Source organism: Labeo rohita, chromosome 2 (genome assembly GCF_022985175.1).
Source record: "Labeo rohita strain BAU-BD-2019 chromosome 2, IGBB_LRoh.1.0, whole genome shotgun sequence".
NCBI lineage: Eukaryota > Metazoa > Chordata > Actinopteri > Cypriniformes > Cyprinidae > Labeo > Labeo rohita.
The window spans coordinates 14489784-14513489 of NC_066870.1; the positions used below are offsets into that span (position 1 = coordinate 14489784).

Consider the following 23706-nt stretch of genomic DNA (forward strand, 5'->3'; position numbering starts at 1 on the left):
ATAGATTCTTTTATTTGATGTTTTGAGACAGCACCAACTAGTGTTTGGTCTTACACACAACACCTATGCCCTATGTCATCCGCTGAATGCCACAGAGATTACAGTTTATATAGTTTTAAATGAGGATATTTTTCTTACACAAATGCATCAAATTGCTTCAGAAGGCCTTTATTAAACCCCTGGAGCCACGAGAGAACTTATGATGGATGGACGTACTTTATTGGAGTTCAAAAAATCAACAGCCATTCACTGCCATTATAAATCTTGGAAGAGCCAGGACATTTTTTTAATGTGTAGGCTATATCATATACACCTAGATTGACTTGAGGGTGAGTAAATCATGAGGTCATTTTCATTTTTGGGTAACAATCCCTTTAAATACAACCAATAGGTGCGATTAAACATTAAGGATGATTATTAATTAATTAATTAATTAATTAATTAAAATACTTTTTATTGAATTATTATAATTCAGTGCCTTTTGTTTTATCATTTTTTTAATTCCATTTATATTGAATTATTTTATTCATCATAAATTACATTTTCTGCTCTTTTATAATGTAGTATTTTATATTTGTTTCATATGTGTTTGTTCCCATTATACAGTTTTGCCCTTAAAGGATATATTCCTGTGCAAGGAGCTAGACCCCATATTGGAAACCACTGCACATGGACATAAAACACCAAACTTTTTAGCTACTCTATACATTTCCAGCAGATTATAATAATTTTCCATAATGACTTGTGCAGCTATATTGTAGTTGCAGTAGTGGTAGTAACAGTAGTAAAAGCAGTATTGCCTCTGTCAACTACAGGACAAGGCTTGTCATGTGATGTCAAAATGACGGCACCCATGAGGGGGAGACAAAACATCTTTTTCTAGAAGACTGAATATGGCTGGAGAGCTCATCTCTTGAATGCACATCATTTAAATGAATCTTAACCTATATCTTAATGCAATATTTTACAGAATATAATGCTTTGCTAATATGCATGTTGTTCTCCAGTGACATGACAAGCTGAACGTTTGTATAAACAAAATGTGGATTTGGTGTAGAGAAAATCATATGTGGATTTTGTGAAACCAACGTCATGCAGACAACTAATACAGCACCATATTAGACTGTAAAGCTTACAAGTAGAATAATAGTGGAGCAAGAAATGAGCTACATTATAAACTGAATTCAATGTACTCATCCTATAACCCCAGTAGATGGCGCGTGTGTACACTGAACCAAAATTCAAAGCGGATTCATGTTGGCTTTATATCTCAGTTCACTCTGAATGAGTTGAAGAAATTGAGTTAAGAAGACAACGGGGGGAAAAATAACCCCGAGTTATATGCTGAATAAAAAAAAAGTTCGACCGAGTCATTTATGATGTATACAGACTCCAGACAGACTTGACTTTGTGTTATTTACGTATCACTTTGTGCATAGGGCTATGTGATATAAGGACAAACGTATCAGCATGTTTATTATTTAATACGCGCAAGTTATAAAATATGAATGCTTGATATAAAGTTTGCTCTTCAACTTAGCAGTATATTCTCTAGCTCTCAGCTATATTGAATGCAATATTTAGGCAATACTCGAGACCCCAACCGTACCAAAAACGCGTTTTTTTTTTTTTTTTTTTTTATAACTACGCTATTTGATAGACTAGCGGCAGATATGATGTATTTTACAATGCCTAATGCTATGTGACTACGTGTGGATTTATGACTGGCAAATCATTACAGCGTTTAAAAACCATTTATCCTGTATCAGTAATATATTTTTTTAAAGACAACGCTTTATCTACAACCTCTCCGAGCGGTATTTTGAGCCATTTGACAATCATGATAGTGTGAACAAGCGTGAACGCCCCCACCTCTCTCACACGCACACACACATATGCACGCACGTGCGCGCGCGCGCGCTTCTGGTGAAAATGGGTTTTTAGCACACCTCTGACGTCATCTGGTCAGCATATTGCTTCTAATCAGAAGGTTGAAGGTTGTATTAAAACATTAATCGGTGTTGGACATTGCTAACATCTCCTTTGGCGCGTCCTCAGGGGATGGTGATTGTGTTGTCATGGTTTCAGTCATGATGTCGCCAGGTTTGATACAGCATCTTTCCGTGCGCCTGAATCCGCAGTAAAAGCGCACTTGGGGATGGAGAAAGCGACAGCCTGAAAGAGCGCAATTACTGCACACGGGGAGAAATTACACCAGCTGGGCTTCAGTGTTCATTTCTTCGCGCACCGGGTTTTTAAAGGAACGTACCGTTGACCATGTCTGCGAAGGAAAGACTCAAAGGCAAGATGACCAAAGACAGCGTTACCTTGCTGCCCTGCTTTTATTTCGTGGAGGTAAGTGAGTCTAGCAAACGCCGTTCTTGTTGTATTATGTCTAATTAATAGGAGACTTGGTGGTTCGCGCGATGGTCACGTTCAAAATCAAAGCAATCAAGCGGATTGGAACCACAGTCAGTGTTCATTCTGCATGTCTGCTTGTTAACTTTACATACATAGCTACTGTATGCAATTCTGGTCGTGAGAGGGGCAAATGCATTACACTTGTTGTACATTATGTTAACGTAAGGGGTATGCTTGATATGTAAAGGGAAATACGTAAAAATTGTGTTCTGGCTTTTGCGCATCAAATCTTGGCTTGCTTCTTCACGTCTGGCTTTTTTAAAAACACTCTTTTCCTGATTGTAACATACAATATGCATTGTCACAGACAACATGGCCTTAGTAGAGTATCTCTTTAAAGTCAAAGTGAACAAAATCATCTTCATTGATAATAAGACAGGACTGGAAACCTAAAAATGAGTATTGGTAATAAACACGTCTGTCACAGAATTAAAAGAGCACTATTAAATATAATGTGGTTAGAATATGCACAGTTATTAGCTATATGAAATCTGACATGGCCTATAAATTAAAAACAATTGAGTGCTGATCACTAGTGTCATGGAGATAATGGTGGCAGTCTTTGATCTGTCTTGTTTACTTGTCAGTGCTGAATTTTAAATTTCTGAAGTATTAAATAATTTTAAACATTCTATGTATTAAATACCATAGTCATTGTCACTAGACTATTGGCTTTCTATTCTGTTTTTCTATTAAACTGTTCATTTTAGAGAATGAGGGAACGACTACTACAAGATTTTTTTTACGAGACTAATAATACCTCATTGTAAAAATTGAATGATTGTGTTGTTGATAAGGTATAACTTTAGTTTTAGTAAGATGAACATATTATTTTTATGTCGCTGGTAGTGAGAAACATTTCATGATACATGTTCCCATCCAGACATCAAATGTAAGGTCTGGTAAACAACTTACCTGGAATAGACTCTGTATTGTCAAATCAGACAGAATCAAAGCTCATTGGCTGCACTGAAATGAATATCATGTTCCCAGGTGTGACCTGGTTGCCTTCTATAGAGTAGCCTTGCTGCAGAGACCTTGTTTCTGTCCTAAGCTGAGAATGAATTAAAAACTAAGTAAATTAATGTGCTGTGCTTCACTAATTTGCCTAATTAACTTCCCTGTTTCACTAATATGTTTCAGTTTAATAAATGAACTACAAGATGGCTGAGAAGTTTAAAAGTTTAAAAAGATTCTTTTGATGGCTCCTTACAAACTTTTTATGTAACATACACAATATACGGACAGATCTCAGTTTAGGTTTTAAGGCATTATGCCTTCAACATTCTACACTGGTGTCTGGCCATGTTCCTATTTTTCTACAGTAGGTTCCCATAATTACTTTCCAAATAATGTAAATGTTGTCAAAGTGCTTCTTGTTCAGTTGTTCAGCCATAATTAATTTGCAAGGTTCATTCAAATTTTATAATACAATTGTAATTTAGGCTTTAGATACAGATATTGCACTGATATGAAAATACAGATAACCAGATACAATTTGTTGGCAAAGAACCAATAAATATAGCCAATATTTGAATCTTACCCTATTTTATATAAATATAAAAAATAAAGCTGTAAACTAAAGTAAACTGTTTTAAAGAGATAATTCACCTCAAAATGAAAATTACCCCATGATTTACTCACCCTGAAACCATCCTAGGTGTATATGACTTTCTAATTTCACACAAATACAATTTGAGTTATATTAAAAAATGCCTCGACTCTTCCAAGCTTTATAATAGCAGTGAATGGTAGTTGAGATTTTGAAGCAAAACAAAGTGCATAAATCCATATTAAAAAAGTAGCCCACATGGCTCCAGGGGGTTAAAGGAAAAGGATAACCAATCGTTTCGCTAGATAAGACCGTTCTTCCTCGGCTGGGATCATTTACAACTGCATTTGGGATTGTTTGAAGCTGCATTTAAACTGCATTTTGGAAGTTCAAACTCGGGGCACCATAGCAGTCCATTATATGAAAAAAAATCCTGAAATTAACTCAAAAAACATAATTTCTTTACGGCTGAAGGAAAAAAAACATGATCATCTTGGATGACAAGGGGGTGAGTACATTATCTGTAAATTTTTGTCCTGAAAGTGGACTTCTCCATTAATAAAGGCCTTTTGAAGTGAATTGATGCATCTGTGTAAGAAAAATATCCATGTTTAAAACTTTATAAACCATAATCTCTAGCTTCTGCTAACTGTCGCACGCGCATTCATAAAAGAGTGGCATTCCGGTGAATGACGTAGGATGTAGGTGCAGCGTAAGCTTAAAAAAACATTTTTTGGGTAGTATCCCTTTAAGTGCTTTAACTTAATGTACCCATCAAAGACAGAATGTTCAGTATGCTTTGAATAACTAAGTGCAAAAAAAGAGCCAATAATCAAAAAAAGTTATATTTTTGTTTAAAGAAAAGGTAAATTCTTGCCTTATTGTCAGAAAGCATTATGCAAGTTTTGATGGCTTACATCAAAGGTCAACACAAAGTTTTATTTTGGGGTAAATAGTATGTATGTATTGCATTGTAAGCTGTGTGTGAGTGTTAAAATAACATACGTGAAATGTTTCAAGTTAAAGACATTTTTTGTTGCAGTTCACATCTAAACAACTGTCAAACTACAGAATTAATTTGCTTCCTACAGAATTAGTAATAGTTATGGATGGACCAACTGATATTCATAGTTGAAACTCTAATTGGTCTAGCGTAAATGTCAGAGAGGTTATTAGTATTTGTGTTGTAAGATGCAGCATCACTAGGAGTTTAGACCGCAGGGGCTTTTTCTGCAGATGTTCTCCCCTTTTTAGAAGGGGCTTGATTACAGTAATTAAACCCCCTACCCCCACCTTTGATCTTCATGCTGTCCGCTCGAGTTTCGTAATTATTCAGTACGATGGCATATTTCCACTTTGCATAGCACAGCGCAATATATTTCCTCCTGGGAGCTGCGATAGCAAAGGCATTTCCAGCTGATCCTTGTTCCTTGAGATACTATAAGGTGAACCGTGTCAATGACAACAGTAATTCTAGGATATCTGAAGAAGTTCCATGCATATTCACCTGAGAATAACCTTCATTCTCCAGTAATCACACATCTTCTGTCTAACCTTAACGTGAACCCAGTACCGTTGACAAGTGTGAAAAGCCACAGGGGATGTAACTCCAGCATCGTTTCAGCCAAACCCTCATTTTATGTATCAGCGCTCATTTCACAAACATAGCGCTGATTGTAGTAGCGCTATTTAGCTCAACAGGCACCAATACACAGCCATTGTCATTTAGGGTTTTAAAAGCAAGGATCTCCCAGCGCATTTTCCGCTTCAGCACCAACAGTGTTTTTTTTTTAGGAAACAAAAATTGGGGTATTCCGAACAAGTATTTTGAGGTATCTGGAGTGCACTTTAAAAAGGCATTGCTAGCCAACTATAGTCACAAACTCTAACGTTACTAACATAGTTTAACGAGACGTTTTTTGCCGATACCACCCTTACCCTCATGTTGTTCCAAACCTTCATTCATTCTTCCTTCTTCATTCATCTTCGGAACACAAATTAAGATATTTTTAATGAAATCAGAGAACTTTGCATCTGCAAGAAGAAGAGTAAGAACATCGTAGTAAGGACATTGCATTCAGGAGAGTACCATGACGTACGCGTGTGGTGCCGCTTACACAGGAGCCAGCGTAGGTGTAGAACCTGGATCCGCTACGCCTTGCTTCATAACTTTATGGTTGAACCACTGATGTCACATGGACTATTTCAATAATGTTCTTACTACCTTTCTGGGCCTTGAACTTGTCAGTTGCATTCCAGTCTATGAAGGATCAAAAACTCTCAGATTTCATCAAAAATCTCTTAATTTGTGTTCTGAAGATGAACGATGGTATTACGGGTTTGGAATGACAGGCTGAGTAGTTACTGACAGAATTTTAATTTTTGGATGAACTATTCATAAATCATTCTCACAGCAAGTAAGCTAACATACAATATATTCTTTACTGTTCATTCCATTTGAATATACATATATACTCAAAAATAAAGCAAAGAACGTCCATGGAATCTTTGCATTCCACAAAAGGTTTTTTATGTTTAGGTTCTTAAAATGTTCTTCACACTGAAGTTCACACTGTCAGCGACACGCAGCAACAAAGCAACATGATTCCATCCATTTTCAATGAAGAGATGCAACATGAGCAACAGTGACAGTTGCAGAATGTACCGTTGCAGAGTAAGTCATGTAACAAAGTTAAGAAAATATTAACTTTATGCAAATGAGCAGCGACAACCAAAAGGAGTACATTTTTATAAGCTGTCAACCCAAAAAAATGAGCTTTCAAGGACACAAATGTAGAGCGCAACATGTCATATTTGTCATATATGTCATATAACAGTTTATTGAAAGGTTCTTTGGGGAACCAAAAATGATTCTTCTATTGCATTACTGTGAAAACCTCCATCTGGAACAAATTTTTAAGAGTGTGTATATATGTGTTTCAGTCTAAATACACTGACCAAAATTATAAACGCAACACTTTTGTTTTTGCCCCTATTTTTCATGAGCTGAACTCAAAGATCTAAGACTTTTTCTGTGTACACAAAAGGCCTGTTTCTCTCAAATATTGTTCACAAATCTGTCTAAATCTGTGTTAGTGAGCACTTCTCCTTTGTCGAGATAATCCATCCACCTCACAGGTGTGGCATATCAAGATGCTGATAAGACAGCATGCATATTGCACAGGTGTGCCTTAGGCTGGCCACAATAAAAAGCCACTCTAAAATGTGCAGTTTTACTGTATTGGGGGGGTCCGGGGGGTCGGAAAACCAGTCAGGATCTGGTGTGACCACCATTTGCCTCACGCAGTGCAACACATCTCCTTCGCATAGAGTTGATCAGGTTGTTGATTGTGGCCTGTGGAATGTTGGTCCACTCCTCTTCAATGGCTGTGCGAAGTTGCTGGATGTTGACAGGAACTGGAACATGCTGTCGTATACGTCGATCCAAAGCATCCCAAACGTTTTATCACACAGCACAATGCCACACTTTGTCTGGCACTTTGGAGAGGTGTTCTCTTCACAGATGAATCCCGGTTTGCACTGTACAGGGCAGATGGCAGACAGCATGTATGGCATTGTGTGGGTGAGCGGTTTGCTGATGTCAACGTTGTGGATTGAGTGGCCCAAGGTGGTGGTGGGGATATGGTATGGGCAGACGTATGTTATGGACAACAAACACAGGTGTATTTTATTGATGCCATTTTAAATGCACAGAGATACCGTGACAAGATCCTGTGGCCCATTGTTGTGCCATTCATCCATGACCATCACCTCATGTTGCAGCATGATAATGCATGGCCCCATGTTGCAAGGATCTGTACACAATTCCCGGAAGCTGAAAACTAGGGCTGTGTATTGCCAAGAATCTAAATACTGTATTTCTTATTTTATGAATAGGACATAATTTTAGGAAAGCTGTTAAGAACAGACCACATGCAAACCATTCAATGTTATTGAATCACCTTTTGTGCAGTATGAGTAAAGGGGAAAAAATAAAGTGCTTGCAAGATTCTTTAGTTATTAAATGTATAAAATGTAAGCTTTTATAAACAGACCATATTTTTAGACCCTGCTTTACAATTAATTAACAATAAGCAATTAATTAAAATTACAATTACAGTTTAAGTTTACAGTTGTAACCATGTCAGATCATTTTGATCTGAACTTAAGAATTACATCTGCTTAATATCAATAAAAAATAAAGTGCTTGCAGGATTCCTAAAGAAAACAAAAGAATTGTAAAACAATAAAATAAATACAGATATTGGACATTCTGAGAAGCAAGTTTTGGATTTCACAAGTTTTTCAGTTTGTAATTATGCTCCGCATGGAGCACTGCCTCAACTGCACAAAACAGCCCCACCACAAGAGAAAGCGGAGGGTAGCCCTTTCGCAGGACACGGCAAGCAGTGGAACCGCGGTGCAAGCGCCACCTCGGCTGCGTGGGGCGCTTCTGCTGCACAGACGGGTGGCCGCCGCACAGGGGTTCCGATGCTTGCCACTTCCTGGAGCGAACGTTACCTCAAAAGCCAAAATGATGCCACACCCACTGAGCACGTTTGCGATGCTTTGGATCGACGTATACGACAGCATGTTCCAGTTCCTGTCAACATCCAGCAACTTCGCACAGCCATTGAAGAGGAGTGGACCAACATTCCACAGGCCACAATCAACAACCTGATCAACTCTATGCGAAGGAGATGTGTTGCACTGCGTAAGGCAAATGGTGGTCACACCAGATCCTGACTGGTTTTCCGACCCCCCGGACCCCCCCCCAATACAGTAAAACTGCACATTTTAGAGTGGCTTTTTATTGTGGCCAGCCTAAGGCACACCTGTGCAATATGCATGCTGTCTTATCAGCATCTTGATATGCCACACCTGTGAGGTGGATGGATTATCTCGACAAAGGAGAAGTGCTCACTAACACAGATTTAGACAGATTTGTGAACAATATTTGAAAGAACTAGGCCTTTTCTACATGGAAAAAGTCTTAGATCTTTGAGTTCAGCTCATGAACAACAGTGTTGTGCTTATAATTTTGGTCACTGTATTTTAGTGTGGTAAATATTGAAGAGTGCATTTGTGCACAACATAATGTGATGCAGAATGACAGGGAACAAAAATGTTCCCGTGTTCATTGCAGCAGCATCTTAAAAGATCTTGAATCGATTAATTAGTGGAAGCTATTACTCCACTATCTGCGTGTGATGTAATTAATGACAGTCTCAAATTATTGAACCAACATAGTTCAAAAGATGGAGGTCAGACCTTATTACTGTGGTTTCAGGAAACAGTCTTGACCAGTTGGTTAGTTTCTCCAATGATGCATTGTACTATGGTAGATAATCAGTGAATTGTTGTAGAAAGCATTGAGAAACGCTTGATCTGTTCTCACTGAGATACTAAGCATGAAACAGTGGCAAAATACAAATGAAAAGTCACATGATCAAATACAGTACCTCCATGGTGATATAATAGGCTGATTACCTTCTCAATGGAATAATTACCTCCTATCATATTAGCAACAGTTTGCAAATTAGCCTAGATGAGTCAAACTACAGTAGCAAACTATGGGACAGTGCAACATTTGACTAATAAAATTTGCTTAATTTCATTGTTTTTCTCTAGTCATCTGGCACATTTACTAAACAAGACCCTTCTAATACATCGTATTCCTTCTGTTTTTATCTCTACAGCTCCCAATTCTGGTGTCCTCTGTTGTCAGCTTATACTTCTTGGAGTTGACAGATATTTTTAAGCCTGTGCGTTCAGGCTACAGCTGCAATGACCGCAGTCTCAGCATGCCTTACATTGAGCCCACAAAGGAGGTCATCCCCTTTCTCATGCTCTTCAGTCTGGCTTTCGCCGGGCCCGCAGTGACGGTAAGCGCTGGAGTGACACTCTCGCTTTTGTTTAGTCCAGAGGGCACTCTTACTTATTTATGCAGGCCTAGTGTTTGATCTCACTTTAGAAGGCCAAGAATGAATATTAAAGTGAATATTATTCATAGTGTTTTTGATGGTGTGCATCCAATTTCACTGTAGTGACCTGAAGTTGTAAATTGTTGCTAGCTTTGGGTTAAAGACCCTATGAAATCACTTGATGGCTTCATGAACCATGATTTGCTGCTTGCTAGTCGATTACAGACAGTATTAGAGGGACATTCTCATTCTAGAGAGCATCTGATTGGACAAACATCTATGTAGTGTAGGATGAGTCATCAATATTTTTTTATTTTGATGATTTCAAAGCTAATCAACAGATGTTAGACCTTTAAATGTATGTATTTAGCAGATGATTATTTTTTCTATAGTGACTCAAAAACATGGAACAAAAGCAATTTGTCATACAAGGATAAAAATTCTTTCTTCAGTTGTTAAGAAATTATGTTCCTTGACGCAAACATTTCAGGAATGTTCTCCATATAGTGGACTTCTATGGTGCCCGTGAGTTTAAACTTTCAAAATGCAGTATAAATGCAGCTTCAAAGACAAAGAATTGTCTTATTCAGTGAAATGTTTGGTTATTTTTTTTTAAAAATGTACAATTTATATACTTTTTAACTTCAAATGCTCGTCTTGTACAGAGTTAGGGTAGGTCGAAAAACTCCCATCTCATTTTCTCCTCCAACTTTAAAATCATCCTACATCCCTGCAGAAGTACCGACCCAGTGTTTACAAAGCCCTTTACAAAAAAAGGTAAAACAGCGATGTAGGAGAAATTTGAAGTTAGAGAAGAAAATGAGATAGGAGTTTTTTGACATACCTTTAAAGAATATAAACTGTAAAACATTTTTAGTAAATAACTGATCGTTTCACTAGATAAGACCCTTCTTCCTCGACTGAGATCATTTAGAGCCCTTTGAAGCTGCATTTAAACTGCATTTTGGAAGTTCAAACTCACAGGCATCACTATATGGAGAACATTCCTGAATTTTTTTACCTCAAAATACAATTTCTTTATGACTGAAGAAAGAAACACATGAACATCTTAGATGACAAGGGGGTGAGTAAATTTTTGTTCTGGAAGTGAACATCCTTTAAGTATAGGTTTCTCTGCTTTCACCTTGGCTAAATTGTTGTTAGCCTTTCTATTTGTGTTCTCTCTCTCCATTTTTATTCCTTGTTTTTCGCCTGTCTCTTGCATGTTGTCTTCTTCCCAAATTGACAGTGAAGTTTTGACTGCCACCCACCCAGCATGCATTTCGAACATCAGTTGGGCGACAAGGCGCTAAGCCTCCCCAGGCATGTTGTGAGAGTATTATCAAGACCCTAGGTGATGAACTCATGAGTCTAATAGATTGCCCTCAATTGCATTTTACCATCTGTATGCGTGTTGAGATTTACAAGAGTGTCACTGCAAAGACAGCTCGAAGGAAATATCTTCAAGACCTGATTGTCACATTTCTTCAGGGTTTCGAAAACTGGAAGTTTTGAAGTGTTTGGAAAATGTGTTTTTGGGAGTTGTATTTTAAACTGCGCTACTGTTCAGAGGTTTTGGGTCAGTAAGATTGAAATTAATTTAATTAAAGGGATAGATCACCCATTAATTAAAATTCATGTTATTAATTACACACTCTCAATCGTTCCAAACCCGAAGACCTTTGTTCGTCTTCAGAGCACAAATTAAGATATTTTTGATGAAATCCAAGAGCTTTCTGACCCTGCATAGACAGCAATGCAACTACCACATTTAAGGCCCAGAAAGGTAGTAAGGACATTGTTAAAATATTTCATGTGACATCAGTGGTTCAAAGGAAATGTTATGAAGCCACAAGAATTTTTTTGTGTGGGTACATACCTCTGCTTGCAAACAAGTTGCATCACATCTGGGTTCTAAATCAGAACGCAGATTCCTGCGTCAGCAGCACCACATGTATACATGATACTCTAGTGACACGGAAGAGAAGGAATTGTTGGACAAAGTTCTGTCATGACAACTCTTGGAGGGATTGGCATGGTAATGTACATGACAATATTAATGTGTCTGGGCTTGGCAGAATAGATCTGCTACGCTGCTGCTGCTGCAGCAGAGCAAGTACTGAGACTTGTTTCTGCCAACAACATGCCGCTGTGGCCACGTTAGAAGTACTGCTGCCGCACATATAACATATATGAAATAACCCCCATATAGCATACATGAATCACCTCATAGCAGATCTATACAGGTGGAGCTGGGGAAGGTGGAGGGTTTCTGAAGAGAGCTGCAACTGCTGCAGCAAGCACTAGTCGTATATATTTGAATGCTGAGCAGCGAGTTAATTGGCTGCCGATACAGAAGAGAACCAATCAGCTGTGCCATGTGATAATGATGTCATTATGTCAGATTGAGTTAGACCTATCAGACTGTGTCATCTAGAGTTTCATCCCAGAACTTTGTATTTGTTATTTTTGTTTTCTTTGTGCACAGAAAATATTCTCGTAGCTTCATAACATTATGGTTGAACCACTGATGTCACATGAACTATTTTAATGATGTTCTTACTACCTTTCTGGGCCTTGAACGTGGTAGTTGTGTTGCTGCCTATGCAGGGTCAGAAAGCGCTCAGATTTCATCAGAAATATCTTAATTTGTGTTCCAAAAATGAACAAAAGTCTTATGGGTTTTGAACTTCTGTTCATCAAATTCAGAGAACAAATGTATCACAGTTTCAGAAAATTTTCCATTTTCAACCATATTTTATAAAATAAATGCAGCCTTTGTGAGCATGAGAGACATCCTGTAAAAATGTTAAACAGTATTACCAACCCAAAACTTTTGAGTGGTAGTGTAGCTTTTGAAGAAATAGGTCACTGGGTCACAGCTGGGTCAATGACTATTAAGATTGTACAAAAAAGACACACACACACACTGTCACGGGTATAGTCGTCATGTGTGGAATGAGCCGGAGGAGAGCAGAAATCCAATATGCGTAGTTTTATTCAATAGTCCAATGTAAAACAAAACGGAAAACAGAAGGGAAACAGCAGCAACTACCACAAAACGGAACAGAATGACAATATAGTCACCGACAGGACACCAAGGGGACAACCGACCTTAAATACACCAAACAACCAATCAGAACAGGACAGGTGGGAATGATTAAACAATGACATCACAAACGAGAACAGGAACAGGAAGACCATAAAAGGACACAACCGGGATAACACACACGAACAGCCCAAATGGCACACACAGGTCTGACACACACACATATATATATATATATATATATATATATATATATATATATTTAAAACGTCAAGATCTTATAAATATACTCTTTGTATTCATGATGTTTTATGGTTTCGAAATCGTTTTAAATCCGTTTTCAAGAAGAATTTAAATGTAATAACTCTAAAAAAAAAAAAAAAGTGGTGTAACCATTAAGTAAAAAGTAATGCAATTTTTCAAAACATTTTACAAGAAGTAAATTTTTACAGAAAATTAAAACATTACATTTATGAATTGAATACACTGACATTTATGAATTTAATTTAAATTAAAAAAACAAAAATACAAGCTTTCTATCATTGCCCCAATTGCTTGTTATATTCACAATGGCTTTCAAAGTTTGTCATTCCAGTGTTGTTCTCATCAACATCATCTTAAAATTGCCTCGCTCCACCTATATTCATCAGAGAGCAGATTTGTTTAATGTTTAATGACATATTTGTTTCATCAACTCCCCAGCACATCGCTTGGGTGTTTTCATCACATTAGGTGCTCCACCATACTGACCTAATTAATTCTGCAAGGCAGCTATGCTCATTTGAGTGCTATCACTGTTGGTTATCCTGTGTGTTTTGCATTTGTCAGTCACTGTAAATAAAGTCTGCAGTTGGTCTGCAGTGAAGCATGGAAACAAATGGACACCTCAGCCCAAATATTTGAGTAATAATTTTGAATTTTGCTCCACGTTTAATCACTCGACAACACTCTCTCGATGCCAAATCACTCAAATTAGTTTTGGGCCTCAGTACTTTATGGGTATTATGGCTGAGTCTTTGCTAGCAGACGACGTGTGAATGTGTATCCTGCTGGTAGCTCCAGCTGTTACGGTAGCGCCTGCTGCACTCAAGTGCTGCACTTGACTGTAGGTGTGTGGCAAGTGTGATCTCAGGGGGTGTTTGATCACTTGTTCATCTCTCTCACTCTCTGTCTCTTCCTCCACAGCAGATGCCCCCTTTAGAAATCGATGGATTTCTGTTTTTCATTTACATTGAATTAACAGTTTAGTCATTGCGATAGTGCAGGCCTGGATGGCTTTCAAGACACCCCCTTCCCTCATCAATTTTTGGATGAAAACCCTCTCATATGGCTATGAATGAATAGATGGATGGATTAGAGTGATTACTTTAATTACAGTAATGGAGTTGATGTGTTAGTGATTGCATTAGAAATGACCCCTAGAAGCCACTAGAAAGAGGACGGGTGGCAGTAAAATGGGTGTGCTGTTGTTTGGGTAAACAAAGATGACCATCTTCCCACAGATTATGATTGGGGAAGGGATCCTCTACTGCTGTTTGGCCAGAAGAAATATCGCCATCAAAACAGAGGCTAACATAAACGCCGCTGGCTGCAATTTCAACTCTTACATCCGACGAGCTGTGAGGTTTGTGGGTGGGTGTATATATTTCTGCTCTTTCTGACTCTATAAAAAGCCATATAGCTTGTATAAATATTATTTGGAATACTCTTTTGATCTTGACTCATTGTGTCTGTTTTATAGTCTTACTATATTGAGTTTGATATTAATAATGAAAGCTCGGTCTATTTTATCGCAAGCTTATGAAGTCTTCTTGCTGCTTATGAAATGTAGTATTTGCTTTATGTGACTGAGGAATAATCTCTGCGTGTGTCTTTCTGTGCACTTTTGTCTCATTTTCAGGGGTCCACGTGTTTGGCCTGTGCATCACAGCACTCATCACAGATATTATCCAGCTGGCCACGGGATACCACGCCCCCTACTTCCTCACTGTGTGCAAGCCCAACTACACCAGCCTCAACACTTCCTGTGATGAGAACGCTTTCATTGTGGATGACATCTGCTCTGGGCCCGATCCAGCAGCGATCAACGCTGGCAGGTCAGAGAGCGGTATCTGTGTCATATTGTTGTTCAGCAAACCAAATGCATGATTATGCTCAAAAAAGGTCTAAATTTGGACTAAGCATTACATACTAATTTGAAGTCAATGTGAAATGGTGTTGGCAACCCATTTTACTCCCATATTGTGATGCATTTTCAAGAGCAGTGTGTGGACACAACCACTCTACAATGATAAAAATACATTCACTCCTCAAAAAACCGAAACAGTCTCAATTATCAAGCCGTTTTGATTTTCAGCGCAGTATGATGTCATAAGGCTCAGGCCCCGCCCACAACCTTTGATGGACTGTCCCATATTAGCATATTTCTGCCCTAAGCCATTTGTACGCTGTCCACCATTTTCTCCATGCTCGAGCAGCTGTATCGACAACAATATCTCGTAAACAGGTGTTTTGTAATTGGGTGTAAAAGTGAACATAAGTGTCTCCATTTTCTCCCGACATCAGAGCTACTGAGGACGCAGTGGATTAGTTTTGTTTTTGATTGTAACGCGAAACTGAATAAACAAAAAACGGACAAGAGGGGAGGAATGAGCAGTAGCTTATTATCATTTAAGGAGACACGCACCAAAAACAGGTTGCTGTGAACAAAGCGTTTTTTGACAAGGTAAAAAAGTGTTGTTTTATGCAAGCATTGAAGAATTTTAACCAAAGTATATTGCGGACATTTCATTAAAACCCTAAAGAATCATTCCAACTTGTGGAAAATGGGAATCCGATGTGCCCTTTATACCAGAATGGAGCCATACCTGAATGTGAGTTTGCCAAAGCAATGTGTAAAATAGCTGTTTGGCTATTGGTTAACATTGTCCAATAGGCTGTGTGGTCAAAGTGATGTCAGAGGAATTTAGAGAAGTAGAGAAGTTACTGAGACTGTATATTTTACTGTATGTTTTGATTAAAGGTTACGAAAATGAACTGTCTTTTCTTTGTAATAACATGCAACAAGTCAATCACAATAAGACAGTATGGAAGCCCATTTCTGCCACTAAATAAAAAAAAGGTAATTGCGACATTTTATTTTACAATTCTGACTTTGTCTCGCAGTAGCGAGTTTATATCTCAGAATTGCGTGATACCGAATCGCAGTTCTGAATTTTGTTCTCAGAATTGTGAGATATAAACTCACAGTTCTAACAAAAGGATTCAGAATTGCGTGACATAAACTCGCAATTGCAAGTTACAAAGTCAGAATTGCGAGACAGAAATTCACAATTCTTACTTTTTTTCTCTTAATTGTGAGTTTCACAATTGTGGCTTAAACTGGGAGTTTATACAGTATCTCACAATTCAGACTTTATAACACACAATTGCGAGTTATTAAGACAGAACAATTCTGACAATATATCAGTTTTTTCCCTCAAATCTGGACTTACTCGCAATTGCAAGTTTATATCTCACAATTCTGAGAAAAGAAAATCAGAATTATGAGATACAAACTCACATTTAAAATGTATAAAAGCACATTTTATCTTGCAATTGACTTTATTGTTACAATTGTGAGTTTATGTCATGTAATTTTGAGAAAGAAGTCAAAATTCTAGGAAATAAAGTCAGAATTGCAAGATATGAACTCACAATTCAGATTTTTTTCTCAGAATTGAGTTTATATCTCGCAATTGTGACTTTCTTTTTGAGAATTGTGAGTTTATACAGTATCTTGCAATTCAGACTTTATAACACACAATTGCGAGTTAAGTCAGAATTGTGAGTCTTTTTAAAGTCTTTTTTCTCCTCAAAACTGGACTTTTGCAAGTTTATATCTGACAATTCTGAGTAAAAAAGTCACAATTGTATGAAAAAAGTAAAAGAAGAAGAGAAAAAGAAGTCCTCAAAACCCCTCAAAACTCAAGTTTATTACTCGCAATGGCAAGTTTATATCTCACAATTCTGTAGAAAAGAAGTCAGAATTGCGTGAAAAAAAGTCTTGTGAGATACAAACTCACATTTACAAGAAAAAAGTCGGAATTGTACGTTTTTTTCTCACAATTCTGACTTTATTCTTGCAGTTGTGAGTTTATATCATGCAATTCTGAAAAACAGTCAGAATTACGAGTTTGTATCATGCAGTTCTAAGAAAAAAAGGCAAATTTTGAGATAAAAATCACAATAACCTTTTTTTTTGTTCAGTGGCAGAAACAGGCTTCCATAAGAAGACCATTAAATAGAGACCATTTGATTTAAACTGTTCTTGGAAAAGTTTGGAAAGTTTTCAGTGAACTGAGATTAGCCTCCATCTGTGATAATCTGATTGAAAATAAACTTTTTTTTTTTTAGTTCACTCCCACTTGAGTTTAAATTGGCAAGATTTGTGTACTATTTCAAGATTTCTCATCACGCTTCTGCCGTTAAAATACCTGTGTCATCCAATGATTCAAGACTGACTAAAAAGCTCTGAAACTCAAAAGTCAGAAGATGGAGGGTGGGTGCTTAACAATATACCCAAACAAAGATAAATTGACATATTATGGTAGACAAAATTTAAATGGACCTGCTGCACAGCAACTCTGCTTAAAGTAAAGGTCTGGTTGAATCAATAGATTTGTATATAATCTCTGCTGTAAACAGCGTAGATAAATGTGAAGGCAGCAGAATGAACGTGGCGCTATCCTCTGGCACATGGCGTTCCTGTAAAACCCACACAGAGTTCAGTCTTGTTGCTTCGCTCACAACCCGGCTGCCCATTCCAGCACACCCACACACATCCATTTGCGCAGCTCTGCTTTTCAATCTTCCACTCATTTCATGCACTCTCAATAGCCGTGATTATATGTTGCGCAGACATTTTGTATAACGTAAAAATTAGATGTAAAGAGGGTCGGTGTGGTGTGTGTGTGTCCGAAGGCTTACACTTCTGTTGCGTATATTGAAATGTGTTTCCAGAATATATAGCACTCATGCATATTCAGACATGTCTGTTCTATGAGAATGTTCTAGGAAATAAAAAGCTCTGATCCCGTATGAAGCATTATATGAGTTAGGGCACTATAGACATTATTATCTGTGGCTTTCCAGTCCCATCTGTCCTTTAGCATGGTACACTACCTCAAATGTGTTCAGTGTGAAAAAGATCTGATAATCTAACAAGGCTGTCTGTCTCTCATTACAGGAAGTCCTTCCCATCTCAGCACGCCACTTTGGCAGCTTTTGCGGCGGTGTACATCTCCGTAAGTAATCCACTTGACTCATGGCACAGTGGACCCAAGTGATACTGCATGCCAAATAATCCAACTGTCCTTTCCGCTATTAAGCATTTTCATTAAACTTCAGTCAAAAAGGCTGGTCTCCTTCCACAGATGTACTTTAATGCCACTCTAACTGACTCATCCAAGCTCCTGAAGCCACTTCTGGTGTTTTCCTTCATCATCTGTGGCATTATCTGTGGCCTGACTCGCATCATTCAGTTCAAGAACCATGCTGTGGATGTCTACTGTGGCTTTCTCATCGGAGGGGGCATAGCCGTCTACCTGGTGAGTCTTGTTGTTGCAAAGGCATTGTGTGAATAATAATTCATTTTACATACTGTATTGCCATGACAAATCAGTATTACTCCATGAAACCTGACTCCAGAGAAGAATCATAGAAAATTAGCGAGACAATGCTGCTTTAATGGAGGTAAAAATAGCTCACACATGCAAATCCCTTGTGGCTTCTTTTCTGCTCTCCACCCACACACCCCCCTCACATTCCTCCCACAATTTCTTTCTTTCTCTCTCACCAATTCTCCTTCTTCCCTGCTCAATCTGCTCTGAGGGATATGTACACCCTGTGATTTCTAACACCGATAACAATGCCAAAACTCCTTTAGGAGGAATTAACGCAGCTGAGGTAAATCAGCACATCGGGTCCTGATTTTTTGTTTGCTTAGCATAGTGTACACTAATCAGGTCAAGCGAATTACTATGTAATGCTGTTTGATACTCTGGCTGTGGAATCCCACATTAGGTGTAGACCAGGGGTCTCCAAACTCTGTTCTGGAGGGCCAGTATTCTGCGGACTTTAGGCTCCAACCCTAATTAAACACCTGAACCAGTTAACCATGTCTTACTAGACATGCAAGAAAGTTCCAGGCAGTTGTGTTGAGGAAAGTTGGAGCAAAAGACTGCAGGACACTAGCCTTAGCCTCAGATGGCATGCCCATGGACCGCTATCTGAACATCTGTTGCATATGGGCACACTTAGCTGGAAACATTTCAGGAGGTTTGAAGTTGTTATCGGATTGGTTAAATTATACAAGATTTCCGGGAGACGTGTGCGTTGCGTTCTTTAACACTCTGCCTGGAAACAAAGATGTGTGATGCCCATAGACTCTAAAAAACATAGACGTAGTGTCCATGACATCACACGTAGGTTTCTGAAGAGCATTTCAGAAGCCCAGAATGGGCGGAGCTGGCCGCCGCCATCTAAGCAGCGTGTCACTCCCGAATAATCAAAAATGGGCAAAGAAGCGGGACGTGGGGGCACCTGCCTAGCTTGGTGGTGACAGTGGCAGCAATCCACCTGTCACTCAAGTGGCCACACTCTTAATTATGCGGAACTTTAAGGCTTAATATAATTCAAACGGATTAGTTGTCATGAGTTGTCATGAAGGGCAAAATTAGCTATATAGACCCAGGGTGCCACTGTCCTGCAGAGTTTAGCTCCAACCCCAAGTAGACACACCTGAAACAGCTAATGAAGCTTTTACTAGGCATACCAGAAACTTCATGGCAGGTGTGTTAAGGCAAGTTGGAGCTAAGCACTGCAGGACACCGGCCCTCCAGGATTGTGTTTGGATGCCCCTGATATAGAACAAAACCACTTTTTGTACTAGGCTGTAAACGTATTTTTTTTTTCTGCTGTAAAGTTGAACATTTTAACATGGGGTGTCTATGGGATTGACTCCCTTTTGGAGCCAGTCTCTAGCAGTCAATAAATTCATGTTAAATCATTCTGTGGTGGTTTCAAGAGAGAGACCGGAAGGTTTGCCGCTTGGTGATGCCAAACCCCCTCATGGAAGAAGAATGCTGCTCTGTTTACAACTGTGATGATGAGCGCTTATCAGGATCAACTAAACGCTGGATTTTCAGAAGTATGTGAAAAATTTAAAGGGGTCAGGGCTACATATGGCCTCTTGGGCGGGTCTTGGCCATTCAAAGCCACCAAGGTTCTTCTGCCATCAGTCTGAAGGTCTGGCTATGTGATACTAGCAGGACACTGGCCCTCCAGGACCAAGTTTGGAGAACCCTGCCATAGACAATATGAGGAAAGTTCTCGAAAGTCAATGTAGGTTTAAGATGGACTTTAGTCAGTGTAGGGACCATATGTATAATTTGGAGAATGAAAACAAGGCTGTCTGATCATTTCGCTAATGTAATTGTTAAAAATATATCTTGGCATCGCAATTACTGGTGACAAAAAACATGAAAAAAAGGTGAAATCGTCTTGTGAAACATGATGTAGGATCCTGCTGAAAAAAATCTTCTGATCAGTCTGGTCTGTCAACTGGTTCTAGATGGGTTTGGTTACTTTACTGACGGGTGGGCTGAGAGAAAACAGCTAGCAGGATTTTCAGCAGGGAATATAACCTTTTGAATAGACTATGGAAGTATCTCTCAAAGACTCTCAGTATCTCACTAATCTGACTATCTTTATCACATCTACTGATTTTTATTGCAATAAATCAGAGATCTCCAACCCTGCTCCTGGAGAGCTATTTTCCTGCAGACTTCAGTTCCAACCCTGCTTCAATACACCTGCATGTAATTGACAAGTAGCTCTGAACACCTTTATTAGCTGGTTCAGGTGTGTCTGATTGGGGTTGGAGCTGAAATATGCAGGACTGTGGCTCTTCAGGAGCAGGGTTGGAGACCCCTTCTGTAAATCTTCTGCATTTTTGCACTTTAGGGTCTGTATGCAGTTGGAAACTTTAAACCTAGTGAAGACACATCTCTGAAGACACATGTACATCCTCCTCTCCGGCAACCACCGCCACCACAACCTCCACCACAGCCCCAGCCAGTGGTGCCTCCACCTGCCATGCGGGAGCCTCTGAGACCTCTACCAAACCTGAACACAGATCCACCACGCCTACTGCCACCTAAGAGCCTGAGCATGCGGGAACGTCCAACCTCAGCTCGCTCCGAGAGTATCCTGCTACGTGGCCCGTCCCACAGAGAGACCATGTCCAGTTTGAAAAGGGCAAGCACAGAGGTAGAGTGCATTACGCCTCCCAGTCCCCTCTGCAAGGAGAGCTTTGTGACATTCAGTAACACACTGCCTCGTGTGCACTCAACTGGAATGGAAGAACCGGTGCCTCGCCGCCATGCTGCTATCCATGCCTCCATGGACTCCACACGTTCCAAGCAGTTGCTCTCACAATGGAAGACCAAGAATGAGAACCGCAAGCTGTCTCTGCAGGTGATGGAGGCTGAGGCTGGTCAACTGTCTCCCCAGCGAAACATGGAGCTCCGCTGCAGCTCTGAACCCTCAGCTATGGGCTTAGATGGTGAGCTCCGTGGTGGACCTCCTGGGCAGTACATGAAGCTAGCTGCTAGTGCTGTGCCATTAGCAAATCACAATAGCACTGGTGGCCTAACTGGTGGAGCCAGGGTATCAATCCAGTCACGACCAGGATCATCCCAACTTGTGCACATACCTGAGGAGACCCAAGAGAATGTGAGCTGCTCACCTCAGGAGGATGATGGGGAGGTGAATGATGGTGGGGGAGGGAATGCACGGTCGAAATGGCTGAAGGTGGCAGAGAAGAGCACCGCCTGTCGGACTAACAGTCAACCACGTATCATGCAGGTCATCGCAATGTCCAAGCAGCAGGGCATGTTGCACGGCAGTCCTAAAAGTGAGGCCAGCACCGTGAGTTGTACCGGATCCATCCGTTACAAAGCCCTCATGGATCAGGAACCCAACACGGGGATTGTTCGAGTGGAGGCCCACCCTGAGAACAAGCCCGTGGTTAAACCACCATCTACAGATGGCAGCGGATCCTGGAGGTGGAAGCCCCAGGAACGGGGGAGTATCCGGCAATCACTCGAGCTCAACGACCTGAACCGGGACTCTGAGAGCTGCGAGTCATTGAAAGATGGCTACGGCTCCATAGATGGCAACCGGAGCCTACCTGACATGAGCAACCCCCATCATCCCCATTTCCACCATCACCACCACCAACAGAGTATCACCACCATCCGAGTCACACCGGTGGAAGCCAGCAGTGAAGCCACCTCGGAAACTCTCTCCACCACCTCCAGTCGAGACTCCACACTACGCAGGAAAGGCAACATCATCCTGCTGCCCGACAGAGGACCTAGTCCTGATAATGCCAGGAACCTGCCTCACTTTTTCAAACCCTCCCCTACACCTCCCCCCATTTTGACTTTCAAGGAGTAAAAGAAACCACTTTCTGTACCAATCCTAAGAGTTGCCTTGCTCTCTGAACTCTGAAGACTGGAGGCTCTTTTAGGGAACTGAGTAGAGCCTGTATCATTCTGGATACATCTACATTCCCTGACCGTTAGTCACACCTGCACTCTCCAGAACACGTAAGGCAACAATGTGCATTTTCAGTCTACATTCTGTAGGCCTCGTTACTATAACATAAGCACAAAATGTGAAATTTGGGGCTGTTTGGTATAGATGATTGTTTGATTTGCCTAATCCATTGTCTTATCGGAATTGTCTGTTGTCTCACGGCAACGTGGGTGCTTTTAAAAACTTTGTACATTTATATATATTTTCTCAATATAAATATTTGTACGTATAACGGACCACTCAATCACATCTTTTCATGCTTAAGGATAACTATGTTGCTATCAAATATTTTAGCCGGGCTTTCAATCAGACTCATAGCTTTTAGACAAATAGGAGAATGTTATTGTGAAGTTCACAGAAGGTTTTAGCTACAGTGTATTAACCAAATGGATGTTTTCTTTAGGGGGCTTGTTTAAACATATGCACTGTGTGTTTTGGTGACCATGAATGAGCTATTTTCATTCAAACAGCTGAAAGTGCTCTTTGCTGGCATAGAGACAATGAATTTATAGAGACTCAGCCTTTGGCATTGTAATACAGAGAACAATACATTCTTCAGACATTAATGTCATACTGCCTTTGTGTAAAGTAGAACTTTTATTTGGTTCCGTAGGCCAATGAGCACTTGCAAGCCCCCGTACTTTATAGTGTGCTTTAAGCACAGGTATAATTGTGTTTTATGCCCCATTGCTGTATGTTTACAGTGATGTATTGTGCATCATTTTCTTAGTTGTCCCCCCATTTTGCCTGGCGGGATGGGGTTATATAGCTACTGAGGTGCGTCGTTCTCATCATTTTTAAGAGTGTGGGCATAAACAAGTGACTCATACTTCACTGCACATTGCAGAGAAGCATACACTTTATGAGAGCAATAGGAGGCCCCCAAAGGTACTAGTGGGAATTCATTGCTTATTTTTGTAAACGTCTAAAAAAATACTAATAATCATATTCATAGAGTGCCTCAAAAAGTATTATATGCCTATTAGCTAGTGATAACTTAGCTTCATCTTGCAGTAACTGTACAAAAATGTTGCTGCTGTAATGATTACGGTGCAGAATTGACTGACTTTGCTTTAAACATCCACTGTCTGTGCCATCAAATGGCAGTGAAAAATGGG

At 39.6% G+C, this 23706-nt stretch overlaps 1 protein-coding gene across 1 annotated transcript; it reads left to right on the plus strand.

Annotated features, from left to right (window-relative positions):
* Nucleotides 1-1896: 1896 nt before the first annotated feature.
* On the plus strand, nucleotides 1897-23616 carry plppr4a (phospholipid phosphatase related 4a). The gene is made up of 7 exons (XM_051094514.1): nucleotides 1897-2355; nucleotides 9673-9858; nucleotides 14449-14578; nucleotides 14847-15042; nucleotides 18174-18231; nucleotides 18361-18534; nucleotides 20951-23616. Exons 1-7 carry the CDS (start codon nucleotides 2278-2280, stop codon nucleotides 22445-22447), a joined length of 2319 nt encoding a protein of 772 aa, XP_050950471.1. The 5' UTR covers nucleotides 1897-2277; the 3' UTR covers nucleotides 22448-23616.
* The last annotated feature ends 90 nt before the right edge of the window (nucleotides 23617-23706 follow it).